The sequence below is a fragment of the Chanos chanos genome, chromosome 6 (assembly GCF_902362185.1).
Source record: "Chanos chanos chromosome 6, fChaCha1.1, whole genome shotgun sequence".
Classification (NCBI taxonomy): domain Eukaryota; kingdom Metazoa; phylum Chordata; class Actinopteri; order Gonorynchiformes; family Chanidae; genus Chanos; species Chanos chanos.
The window spans coordinates 20085325-20098929 of record NC_044500.1 but is presented as its reverse complement, the minus strand read 5'-3'; the positions used below and the strand labels follow the sequence as shown (position 1 = coordinate 20098929).

The 13605-nt window shown below is 43.2% G+C and overlaps 1 protein-coding gene across 1 annotated transcript in view; it reads right to left on the bottom strand.

Annotated features, from left to right (window-relative positions):
* nlk2 (nemo-like kinase, type 2) overlaps positions 1-13605 on the bottom strand; it is a 52418-nt gene that overhangs the window by 12735 nt on the left and 26078 nt on the right. The window contains exons 4-7 of the mRNA XM_030777665.1: positions 6731-6837; positions 5974-6059; positions 4308-4517; positions 1845-1946 (exon numbers count right to left, since the gene is read on the bottom strand). Coding sequence (XP_030633525.1) covers positions 1845-1946; positions 4308-4517; positions 5974-6059; positions 6731-6837 — 505 coding nt within the window. The remainder of the gene's footprint in view (positions 1-1844; positions 1947-4307; positions 4518-5973; positions 6060-6730; positions 6838-13605) is intronic.

The following is a 13605-nucleotide window of genomic DNA, read 5'->3' as shown; positions in this document are numbered from 1 at the left end:
CGCTGAAAAGAACCTCCTACGTCTATTTAATTTTCAGCCTTAAATTTATAAACGTGGCATGGATTTTAAGTCAAAAATTGCTTTCATGTTTTTTTTTTTAATTCTTGTGCTGGGTGTAATTTGAGGTTTGGGGCAAAATTTATATGAGATAGAGTTATTAAAGTTGAGGTCAATGAATCTACTTCATTTTTTTGATAAACGTTTTTCAATTAACAAACTCATTACTCATATCAAGTTGACTACTGCATTTCTTTCATAATGTGTACATCCTCAAGCAATGTAAGGTTGGGAAAAAAAAAAACCTTCCACCTAACTCTGCCTTTAAAATGATTGCCACCAATCTAAGAACAATGACAAGAGAGTTGTGAGCTTGGTCATCACATATATAGGACAATGCTCTGCTATTTGTGCTCCTTTGGAGTCCTGTAAGCTACAAACTGGACTGAAAAAGACTCCAGCCCTGATGAGCAAATATGTCTTTTCTAACCATATGGGTGTCAGGGTAACCGCTGCTAGACACCAGTATTAAACAGCCCTAAATCTGATTGGAGGATAAAGACAAACATAAGCAGCAAGATGAACTCCAGAATAATATTTCATATCCCTCTGTCTCAACGAGCCTAATACGAGCCTAATTCAATCCATGTATTTAAAAAAAAAAAATCCAACACCGTTACTCCTCGAAGTCTGCGGCTGACACGTGCTCTGTCCAGGCCTCCGCCAGCTGCTACGGCAGCAGAAACCCTCAGCGCCTCCTCCACCTTCCCCTTCTTTCCCAGCCAGGCTTGCTGTCATGCCAACGTCAGTCAATAGACATGATTGGAACATCCTGCTCTCTGCCGTGCAGGCGACACGCAGGGGACTGACAAGGTCAGCCAAGTGTCAGTGTGCGCATGTGTATGTGGATAGGAAGACTGTGTGTGTGCGTGTGTGTATGTATGCCTGCGCGTGTGTGGCTTGAGGGCAGGAGAGATGAACTCGCTTTGTGTTTTAGGCCACATGGTGAGCACTGACTTTTTGTGCGAGAGTATGCATGTGAGCATGTATATGTGTATGTGTGTGTGTGTGTGTGTTTGTAGTGGTAGGCGAATAGCCAGAGGCTGAGCAGAGTGGATGAGAAGAGGGAGACTGAACTAGCATCAGTTGCACTGCAGATGCTGCTCTTGACTATCGTGGCTGTCTGGGTCTGCAGAAACTCTTTCTCCTGCCAATTACCCACACACACACACACACACACACACACACACACAGGCACACACACACACATGCACACACACACGCACACACCAACAAACAACAGCCTGCATCTACTGTCCTTTGTCTAAAGCCTAACAGACTGAATTAATCTCATTCTTAATCCCACGTAAAGAATCAAAAGCTACAAAAATTGGGTTTGTGTAAGGTGCTAATCTTACAGGCTGGCACGACCCTTTCAGAACGCATCATGTTATGATTTTTTGTTTTTTTGTAAGAAGGGAGAAACTGTCCACAGTTCATTACATGTGTGCGCTGAGGGAAAGCACTGCTCTTGTCCATAAATCAATGGGCCTGAGAATGAAGACATGAGGAAGGAAAAGAGAGGAGGTGGAGGGAGCCAGCGGGGGCGCCCTCTCTGACGATGCTCCTCTCCAGGACACGCAGGGAGGAGAAACAGCTGGAGGTTTTCTCGGTAATCGACAGGGGAATAATCGTCCTCTGACAAACAGGCCCCAAAAGCGGTCAACACGACCTCTCACTCAGTGAGAACAGGCAGATATGAGACGAGCGTCGGATGAGAGGTAAGCAGAGAGTCAGTGATCGAGGGATGTGTAAATAAACGTTTTAAGGGAGAAGTGGAGGCTCACCTGTTTATGGGGCCCCCTGAGGATGTGTGCTCGTGCCCCCTCACAAGCTGTCCTCATGGCCTCCAGAGAGGGTGTGCCCAAAAGGTCAGTGATCAGATCCAGCTGCAACACAGAAAAAATATATATTTACCCCACCACTCAGCACAGAGAACTCAGTGACCACTAACAGGAGACTGCTTTGTTCCAAAGACAAACACACAAACATACACACACAGGCTGTGAAGAAAATAAGACCTTCTCCACAAGAAAAGACCAGAAAGGAGCGTGAACTGGTGAGAAGAGCTAACCGTGTTTTGGTTATATGGGACTTTATTCCTTAATTGTTGAAGTCCGATTCACAGATAAAGATTAGACCTATTTTCAAAGTGCTTTCTGAGAGGAGATTTTCATGGAAAGTCTTAATCCCTGTCCTGGTACCTAACCCTGACCACCAGAAACTGAATTACCAAAATAAAACTCATCTGTTTATTACTGAGGTACTTATCACACCGTGTAAATGTGCTGTCTCAATGTAGTGTTTGGACACACAGACACATATACAAACACACACACACAAGTATATGAACCTTCCAGTCCCCCCACACACACAACCACACATACACCCTCTCTGAGGAGTGTAAGCTGAACAGTGAGTACTTCCTATGTGCCTCAGGGATGTTATTAATAGAAACCCAAAGTGCCTTCCCTTTGATATCAAATAAATAAAACAAAGACCTTAGTGAACAAAGCTAGACATTCTTTACAAAAAAAAAAGACCCCCCCCCCCCCCAATAAAACGAAAAAACACAAAAACAAAAACGTGAACCAATGTGTTTTAGAGGCTGGTGTAAACTTGAGAGGGTAGTATATTTCACACAGCTCAGGGGCTGTGGAGCTTGGACAGCGTACATGGTCAGCATAAGACACCACTCTACTCTTCCAAGAGAAAAAAAACAACAACAAAAACATTTTAACAGATTCACACAGACACCCCGAAAGACTTCCATATGGAGTGACAGGTTTAGACAATGAGTACATCCCAAACACAACAAGAACCTTACTCTTCTAAAGCGTTCTACTTAACATTCAATGCTTTTAACAAATGGCCAGATTTCACAGACGCATAAAATCATATTTATGAAGAGTTCTAACACGTGCTTGTTGGCTAGTGCTTATCAGACAGACCTGTCTGCGTGAAGAGGACACTGAACAATCCAATCACACACAGGAGGACTTTATTTATTATTGTTTATCTGTTGAGATATAGACCCTGTCAACAAATGTAGGTTTTGGTTTCATAAAGTTCTCACTTTTTATTTCCTGAACATAAACCAATCTACACACTGTGATAGCTGAATAAAAACTGGAAAATGACAGACTTTACTGTTTAAGAAACAAACCGATGTCATTCACTGGTGACACGGCCTGTCTCACAAAAATTAAAGCTAAGAGCGAGTTTGCCAACCGTGTTACACAGCTAATAAAGCTCCAGTATATGCTATATTAGTTCCTTCAGTTGGATGTTCGACAAAAGCTCTCCTCTAATTTTAATTAAAATGAAAAAAAAAAAAAACCTTGATATGTTTACTGTGAGAAAAGCCACATCTAAAAATTTCTTTTGATGAGAGTGGTCGTACCTGGCAGTACTCAATTTCAAATAAGCTATCATAACATACTGTACATCCCTTTCATGTGCAGGCGTGAAACTGATCCTCTATTAATGAGAGAAGGCTGAGAGAGCTCACTCATTAATTAGTGTAAAAACATGTACTCTCTCCCAGCTGCTCCAATAAGACTGTTGTTTTTTCATTGGGGAGACCAGGAAAGTGAAAAGGGGGGGGGGGGCGCCCGCTCAGGCCGAGGACAGTGAGTACAGGGTCAGGGCTGGAACGGGGGGGGTGGGGTGCCCTAAACCAAGGCTCTACTGAAACTCCACCACCCAAAAAAAGCCTTGAATACTCTAATACTCAAACTTAGCAGTGACTGCTCTGTTCATTTACACTGCCACATTTTACCAAATTAAAGCCACACACTAAATTCTAAATGACCACGGTTCAGAGAACTGTGTAAAACACCACGCTACGATACTTAATGGTCTGGTGGGTACACTTTTAAAATTTAACACATGGTTTTAAAATTCCAGTTTGCCCTGTAAAAACGCGTGAATAAACCTTGATATTTAAAAGATTTGATTAACCACTGGAGTTTTATGAAGATGGCCTTCTGGGGGTTTTAAAGGGGGGGGGGGGTGCTGCATGTCAGACACTCAGCTCTGAAAGGACAAGGCACTGCTGACTGTCTGATCCCATGCCACTCTGCCCGGAGCCTGAGGGTTAGCGCAGACAGCTAGCGGCTTCCTCACACAAGATAAAGGAACTATAGGAGGTAAACGTAGTCTTATCCACGGCCAGGTTAAGTAGATGTCATGGTGAGCCTGTGATAAAGTTCTTTGTAAGTCCCGGTCGTCGTGACCGTGAGCGGTACCTGTTGGATGGGACTCTGGGCCTGGAAGAGGATGCGTCGACCCAGCAGTTCGGCGAAGATGCAGCCAACGGACCAGATGTCGATGGCGTTGGAGTAATGGCGACTGCCCATCAGGATCTCAGGGGCCCTGTAGTACTGTGTCACCACCTCCTGGGTCATGTGACGTGACTCGTCCAGCTCCTCCACCCTGGCCAGACCAAAGTCACATATCTGCACACGCCACAGAGACAAAGAGAGAGAGAGAGAGTGAGAGAGAGTTTTCACAAAAAACGTCAGCATATATGGTTGTCAGTATATATGCTAAAAGTTATGTTTTTTTTTTTTGTTTGTTTCAGGTTTGAGGGGTATCTTTGGATTTTTTCTTAGGTGAAATACCTTAGATCAAATGATCTTAGAAATATGAATTTAAGTTGTAACAGTGCTACGGCTGGACACACTCTACACACACAGCCACTAAGACAAATCTGCATCGTTTCCAAATTAGACAACATAAAAATTTTGGCCATGCAACTGAAATCAACAGAATTAAATAAGAACAGGCCAAAAGATGCAATAGTTAAAGACAAAGAGATATTACTGGATATGTTACTAGTGCATAACTAATGGAAATTTTCTGATAAAACAAAAAATCATCTATCACATACATCTCCTCTGTTCCTTTTACTCCCTTTAGACACACTGAACTCCAGCAAGCAGACGACAAACATACAGTAACACAAAGGCTTTAGAAATGTTTCCTGTACCCTCCCCTGTTGGCTAAGGCTGAATTCTGTGCAGAGTAACAGGAAGCAAGGAAAGCATGGCCCAGCCAATAAGCACTGTGCAGGGACAGAATCCCCATGTGTTACTCAGTGGAGATATATTCCGAACACAGATGTTAATCAGTTCCAGAAATGACGCAAAGCAATGAAGATTGAGTATGGTGATAAAATTCTCAGCATATGTGCTAAATAAAAACCCAGGAATCTTCTCAAACATGGAGAGAAGTGGAGAAAGGCACACAGACTAACAGGAATTAGACATTAAAACAGAGACTCAAACTCAGAGTCCAAAAATAGTACCTGTTCTTGACAAATAGATGCTCTTGTTAAACGAGCCACAAGCTCAGTGGTGAAATGGAGAATTTAAGGATAAATGAACTAATTTGTACAAGACATTTTCCCTGCCTGCTGGTCCTGCTAGACACACTGCACACTGCACACACACACACACACAGACCCTGTCTTTAGGCTCCAAGATAAAGATTTATGTCAGGAATTGAATCCATGTATCCATTCCACTAAGGGCACAGAGAGACAGAGAGAGAGAGAGAGAGAGAGAGAGAGAGAGAGACAGAACTCAGGAAAGAGGTGTTTTGTGATGTAGAGCTTCACTGATCAGATATATGAGGTGAATTGGCCCCTTAGGCATGATGGGAGTTGCTGAGACCTTGGCAATTGGCAACACAAACACAAACACACACACACACACACACACACACACATACACTTATATAAAACAGCTACAACAATGAGCAATAAACACATAAAGCTTTTTTATGACTGAATCAATGAGAAATGTTGAGTATTAATGGTATTGCGATTATATATTATTTCAGACTACAACTACACACCAAATTTAATCGCTGAACCAAAAGTTACAAATAAAAATCAAGCATGGTACAAACCTTGAGAACACAGTTACTGTTGACCAAAAGGTTTCCAGGTTTTATGTCCCTGTGTAAAATACCAGCTGAATGCAGGTATTTCAGTCCTGGGGACAAAACAAGTAAACAAACAAACAAGAGACAATTATTCCTGTTTTAGACAAACATTAATCTTAAAAACATTATATATTTGGGTTAATCAAATGCTGTGTTGACACCACATCACCTATACTTTCTCATTGAAAATCTCATTTAGACAGCAAAGACATGAACAGCTTCTGAGAAAATGTCAATATAATCAGGGGGGGTATTCCAAGTATGTGGTTTAGTGACTAACCCAGCTAAGTTAACTCAAATTAAGTTGTAAATCTCCTAACAGAAGAACCCTGTGGCTTTGTTTTGCTAGGAGAATAAAGCCATAGGGGTCTTCTATTAGGAGGTTTACTGTTTACTCTGTGTTAACTTATCTGGGTTAGTCACTAAACCACATACTTGGAATACCCCCCCTGAAGTCACAACAAATGACAACAAAAACAGCCATGCACATATATCTGTCTACGTTGTCAACCATTAACCTTAGGGATTGAGTGCTTAGTTGTGTGTGTGAGAGTGTGTGTGCGCGTGTGTGTATTTGTGTGTGTGTGCGCGTGCGAACGTGTGTGTGTGTGTGTGTGTGTGCACCTGAAAGTTGACTGGCATTGAGTACAGTTTCACTGGTATTATGGTCAGAGTGTGCCCTCTGTAACCTAGCAACAGGGCTTCAATTCCAGGCCCCTACCTCTGAGGATCTGGTAGAGAAAAACTTTGACGTGGTCAGAGCTGAGCGGCTGTGGGGACACAATGATCTTATGGAGGTCGCTTTGCATCAACTCCGTCACCACGTAACTGTATGAGGAGTCCGGTTAAGGAAAACGTCAAAACACCAACAACACACACACATACACATACTAGCAAAAACATCCACCAGTGTGGGACAGTGATACAGAGAGTCACACAGACAGTTTCAACTACTGGGAAACCAGCAACTTGACTGGTGATTGGAAGTTTCTGTTATCCACCAATCAGAGGACTTAACATTAGTTTCAGATCAGGTGCTAACACCTAAGCAAAACTTAAACTGAGCCATGAGGCAAAGACAAGATAGAAATGCCAAAGAGGGGGTGAAAAATGTCCTTAATCGATGCTAAGCAATCCCAAAAATGTACATGCATGTGAGTCCGTGTATGTGTGCGTGTGTAGGCGCGCACATATGTGTGTGTGTGTGTGTGTGTGTGAGTGTCCGTGCTCGCGCTTGTGTGTGCGCGCGTGTGTGTGGGTGCGAGTGTGTACGCATCCATGTGTGTGCGTGTGTGTGTTTGTATGTGTGCGTGTGTGTGTCTGGATGAGAATTTGAGCTGACTGTGCATCATTGCCAAATCAAGGCTCTGATGGAAGTACTCTCCTTTCTCTTTCTCTCTCTCTCTCTGTTGTTTTCCTCTCGCATACACTCACTCACTCACACACAGTCATTCACACGCTCTCAGGCTAAAGCATTTTGAACTTATGTGTTTAAGTGAGGACACTTTGGCTTTGGCTATGATCCAGAAATTAGCATCAACGTCTCTCCCTCTGTCTCTTTTCTATTTCTCTCTCACACTTGCAGGCAGACTTAACGACACAGCCCATTAACTTAGAGCTTTTTTCTTCTGTATTAGTTGGTTTTTCTAGTCACAGTCACTTTCTCCTTCTTCTCCCTCAGCTCGCCACAGCCTGGCAAACAGGGCCCCTGTGTGTGTGTGTGTGTGTGTGTGTGCGTGCGCGCGTGCGTGTGGGATGAGAGCAGTGCACAGTGGGAGGCTTTGTTGTATGCACTGTTGGAGGGGGTGGGGGGGCAGGTGGAGGGTCTTTGCCCTGCCACTGACACCGTTGTCTGTCATCTCTCTCTCTCTCTGTGTCCATACTGTCTGAGCAGTCTCACAGTGCATGCTAGGCACGGCCGACTGAAGTCAGCTCCAGTGGACTCAGGCTGTCATTGCTTGTATGTCACATGGATCATCCTCGCATAATACTTGCTTGGATGGACTTAACATTTAGTTGGAACTCGTTTGCATTTGTGTAACAGTTGACATGTCCTTTTTATCTTGTCACACGAATTCTGATGGACTGGGGGTTGGGGGTGGTAGGGATACAAAAAATTCAGATGCGCTATAGCAATGCAACAAAACTACTGATAATGAAAACCATATGCAAAATGACAGACAAGGCAAATCATTCAGGTGAGTGCTGCTTGTGATACGCAGCCACACTGACATCCAGAGGACGTTATCACCCAAAGTTACACAATAAAACAGCCATCATAAACTTGGCAAGGTGCTAGATGCCTATTAAACCCTACTGTATCTTTCAAGGACATTTCTGCACTGTGACAAGCGACCTATTTGAGATCTGCATTGTGATTGGTCGGCATAAACAATAAGCGACACACGTAAAGCCTTTAGTTTACATTCAGTGACTGTAATCCATAATTTTCCTCTGTATGCCACTGTGAGAAGTTTTGCCTTCTGAATGCAGGCTAATGTTTACAGGTGCGAAATAAAATGGAGAGAGGAGTCAGAAGAGTGTGTGTTCTGCATGGCTGTTTCACAAGGATTTCTGTTAGATATCTAACATAATTAACCTCATGCAAATGACTTCCACCCTCCACGACTTCTGTTAGCCACACATTACCTATCTTCTCTGACCTGTGTTTAACTCTCTCTCTCTCTCTCTCACACACACACACACACACACACACTCTGGAGGACTGAGGGTAACGGAGCATATCTGGACCTGTAGCTGATACACGCTCAGCACGGCTGGTTCTTAGTCGCTCATGAAATCTGTCGCTTCGCCTGTGTGTGTTACCGTGGAACCCGCGGCATGTGTCACCTTCCCAGATGTCAAATCAGCTGGGGTCGCCATGCCGACAAAAGGAACTTTTGTTTAAGAGAAAGGTTTTGGTTTGGCGGCAACACTGCAGTGCCTGTGGTTTGCCCTGACACCCCCCCCAACCCACCCCCCACATGCGATGACTAACTGAAAGGCAGTGTGAGTTGGCTAGGAGGAAGTGCAACATTCTCGCTTTTCGGTTCCCACAGCTGCTAGCAGACAACTGATACACCTCAATATCTAGAAGACACATTATGATCCACAGGCTGATCTGAGATCAGTCAGACAGTCAACCCTGAGTGAATTCACAACCTAATTGTTGTACCCCATACTTCACAATCATACCGTGTCAGTAAACAGTCTCCATGTTTATAATACATGACTACACTGCACTTTCATGAGTGGTATAACAATTCCATCATAATTGAAATTGAAAGCCATCTCTAGGGTGATCTCTGTGTTTCTGACAGCATAAAAAGGCGTGCTTCCTTGTTTATTTATTTATTTATTTATCATGCATAGCTGAGCAAACTGAGTGCCGTTGAAGAGAAGTAATTCTCTTTTCGCGGAACCTGTCTTTGGCTCTCTGGCCTCATTAGAGCACGGAGATAATGGGCAGAGTGTGTGTGTTGGGGGAGGGGTCAGATCTGTGCATGCTCACACAACACAACATTGCTAGCATTAGAGCATAAAGAGACGCCCCCCGTGTCCTTCACATGCATTTTACTGTAACGACACATGGAAAAGCAAACTCCACACCTGAAAAACACACTGTGGCACTTCACATTTAACAATAAACCCACAAGCTTTGAGCCAAAAAAAAAGCATTTTAAATAGTGAATATCATGAAAACACCCTGACATCCAGTTCACCTCTGTCACATGTTCCTACACTAGTGAGGACTCCCTATAAGACACGTACACACACAATCAGTACTGAGCAAGAAGGGAAGGAAGGAAGAGAAAAAAAGACAAAGCATGGGATGATTAACAAGGCAGTTCATTCAAAGTGATTAGATTGGCAGCACTGTGTCTCTCCCACACACACACACACAGACAGAGACACACACACACACACTAAACTCACACTGAGTGAAATTCATTGTGTAATGTTTGGTCAAAAACAGAACAGTGTGTTAATGTTGCCTGACAACAGAGAGGTGTAAATAGGGACGGGGCAGACTTCACCGCTTTGGCTCGGTGCTAATTGACGGGGCTTGACGGCCTGAGGGATGGAGGAGAAACTGCTGTTCCCGTGTTTTCATTAATTAAGCCTCACACACACACACACACACACACACACACACACACACAGCAGCCAGGTGTCTTTTTCACAGTCAGACTCGCTCCCTGCCTTACATATCATTAGCACATTACCACAACACCCTAAATGCAACACAAATTGTTCATTTTAAAATCTTTACAATCTTGAGTTGATTCTAAATAAATTCTTGTTTTCAAATGCTGGAGAGAAAAATTCAAGCTGAACCTCTTCCTGGATAGTCCTACTACTTTCCAATACACATCACTAACACTTCGTGTACACATCGTATACATATTTCAAGTAAAAGGAAGTCTATCCGCGGAAACTACGCATGTTCCTTTATGCAAAAGTATAATGCAAAACCAAATGCTGCCACCCCCACAGCGGGCACGGCACGCGGGCATGAATCCGCCCGACTCCTCCAGGACAGTCTCCACGGGGGGTGACATTTCTCCCCCCTTCCACATGTGTGCCATGCAAACATGCAGGCCAGGTAACTCCTGCAACGTGGGAGGCCTGAGCAAACACCTCACGTCATCTGAGACACGCTAACCCACACACTTTTTTTTTTTTTTTAAACTTGACTCGTGTAATTAGCATTGAACACATTTCTAATGCTTTACATGACACGGTGGCTGGTATAACATGACTGGAGGTTTTGGGAGTTCTCTCTAAAACACTGCTGGCAACGTGCTGCTTTTTTTTTTTCTCCTTAGTTCTAAACCAAATACCCAAATAAACATGCGCAAATGGTTATAAGGTTGTTACAGTTTTACAGACGTATATGGCGAACAAAAGAGAATGACGTCAGGACGTGTTATCTTCATAGTCATCAGAAAGGCCCGCTGCAGGAGGGTAAATAAGGATACATACAATTACTAGAACTTTCCAGGGAACACATTCCAATACAGAAATGGTCTCCTAAAATCTCCTCTATAACATAACCTTCCCTATAAACTCAGCTCTATAACATAGCCAGCCATATGTAAATTACACAGTCACAGAAAGCCAATGATTGGCTCTCAAGGACACATGACTGACAAGTTCATTTTTCCGTTACACCATCACAGACTCATTCCCCCCCTCAGCTTCCATCTTAAATGAACCCAGGAAAAATGGATAAAAAAAACACAACATGAATATTTCACAATGTTGCTGGCATGTATTTGTGTCTGTCCCTGCATGTTCTTTTCAAAAATAAAATCTGAAGACATTTACCACTAATAAAAGCATGCTAGCCTTGTGTGAAGCTAACTCAAAGGTCTTTGGCCAGTAGCGAGTGAAGCAGCGTGTCATGCTGACAGTGCTAAAAATAGCACGAGATTGCATCAGCTCCATTTTGCCCCAGCGTTTTCCGCAGGTCACTGTAAGCATTGTTTGAAGAGTGTGACTGATAAATATGAGAAATGAGTCCAGAGGAGGTGGAGCCTGCTGAAGGAGCTAGTTATAGCAGTGGTGGAGTGAGGAAGGTATTTCAATGGAGAGGGAGAAGTTCAGGAGAAGGGGGTGGGAAGGGACTCTGGGGCCGGGGGGGGGGGGGCGTCCACAGGGGAGCTCTTGAACTGAGTAACGGAGTGCCTCTTCCAGAAGAATGAACATAAGCTTCAGTGAGGGGGCAACAACAGAAATCTCTCACCTCAGGGGGCCGCCTGGTGAGCGGATGTGCACATACATGTACAATACACTCACATACGCGGAAACCACACAGAGACCATACAGGAAGAAATGATATACATGCATACATACTACACCAACTACATAACTTCCATAGCTAGTAGGGGAAACACACTGACTCACTGCATCAAGCTCATGTAGAGCAAAGTGGAGAGAGACATACATGAACACAGAGACGAAAATCACAAAACAACTGCACCTCACATACAAAACAGGCAAACCCAGTCAAATATTACATGCAAGCCCCTGTGTTTTTAGCAGGAGCTGGTTAAAACACAGCAATAAAAAAAAAAAGGCTTACAAATGGCAGTCACTATCACACAAGCATCTGACAACGGAGCTAAATCCAGTCAATGGCTACGTCACAATGCCTGAGCCGGAGAGCGGCTACGGTCGTAGCTAACACAAGGTGCAGTATGCGTACCATTCACCATTATTTCCACTCATAAGTCCCCGAAGGCCACGCTAACGTTACAATACTATAATAACACGACCTATTGATGTGGCCCAGGGGTGTGTGAGTGTGTGGTGGGGGGATTATTAATGCCGCATGGGGTGACAAGTCGATTTCTGAATTACACACTTCAGGGCTATTCATTATGATTTCAGTTCAACTTTATTCACAGATTCATGAATACAATCCATTCGTGTAATATTTTGAGGAGAGAGATATGTAACAAATGGGAGAGGCACATCTCTACTAAGACCAATTAAAGTGGTACTATAACCTCCACAACACCGCTCATATCACATATATATATATATACACATAGCACTACTAATGAGAACTTAAAGAACCTGTCTGTTACAACAAGTCTGTCAGAAACATAATACTTTCAAAACAGTGACCCTTCCTTCTTCCATTCCCAGAATTAACACCACTTTAGTCCTATCTGTTAGCAGGAAACACTAACACGAGGTCAACTGGGCCAAAGCCACAGCAGCCACAGTAAAACTCTATCTCACCCCTTCAACCAAACAAACCATCACAGCTTCAATAAGCCTAATTTCCCCAGCCACATGACCCACTAATATATTTTAATGTACTTATGTTAGTGTTTACTGCGACTGTTTGTTTATCAAATAGTCAATGTAGCATTTCACTAATTAATGGTGCTGGACTTGGACTTGTTTTTGTTGTTTTTTTTAAATACTAGTCTGAAAAAGCCGTGAAAAGGGTCAGACCATAGTTAACTGTCACACTCGATGAGTTCTCTCTAAAAATAAGGAACCAAAGGAATCTCCTAGCTAATTAACTCAGAGAGCAGTTCGTAGCTCATTTTTTAAGAGCTACTGTTCCCCATGATTTAAAAAGGCAAGACAGCTAAGCCTTAGCCAGAGAAAGCACATTTGGTATTCCAAGATCTTTGGAAAAAAAAATATTATTAACTAAGGAGCTTAAAGAGGGCATATCGGGTGACCGGAAGGCAGCTGAGAAATGTGGAAGCGTGTAATTCATATGATTAAATTATATGCCACATTATGAAGTCTGGGACGCCTTTAGCTCATTTGAACAATGTCAGTCCATCAAGGATATATTAGAGAACAAAAAAATAGAGCCCCTCTGAATTAGTTGTCAGCATGTTTTCACTCAGGCAGGACTTAACAGCCCCCCATTCTCCACCGAAAGTAATTAAGCCTTGAAAAGTCAAGTGGAAGAGGGAGAGGGAGAGACAAAACAAAAAAATTCAAAAAAAAGAGAGAGAGAGAGAGAGAGAGAGAGAGGCGAAAGCTATCCTTTTACCCTCAGCCTGCAGAATGAGAGCAAGCAAAACCTGTTTTGCTCAATTGTAGATCTTGATAAGTCTG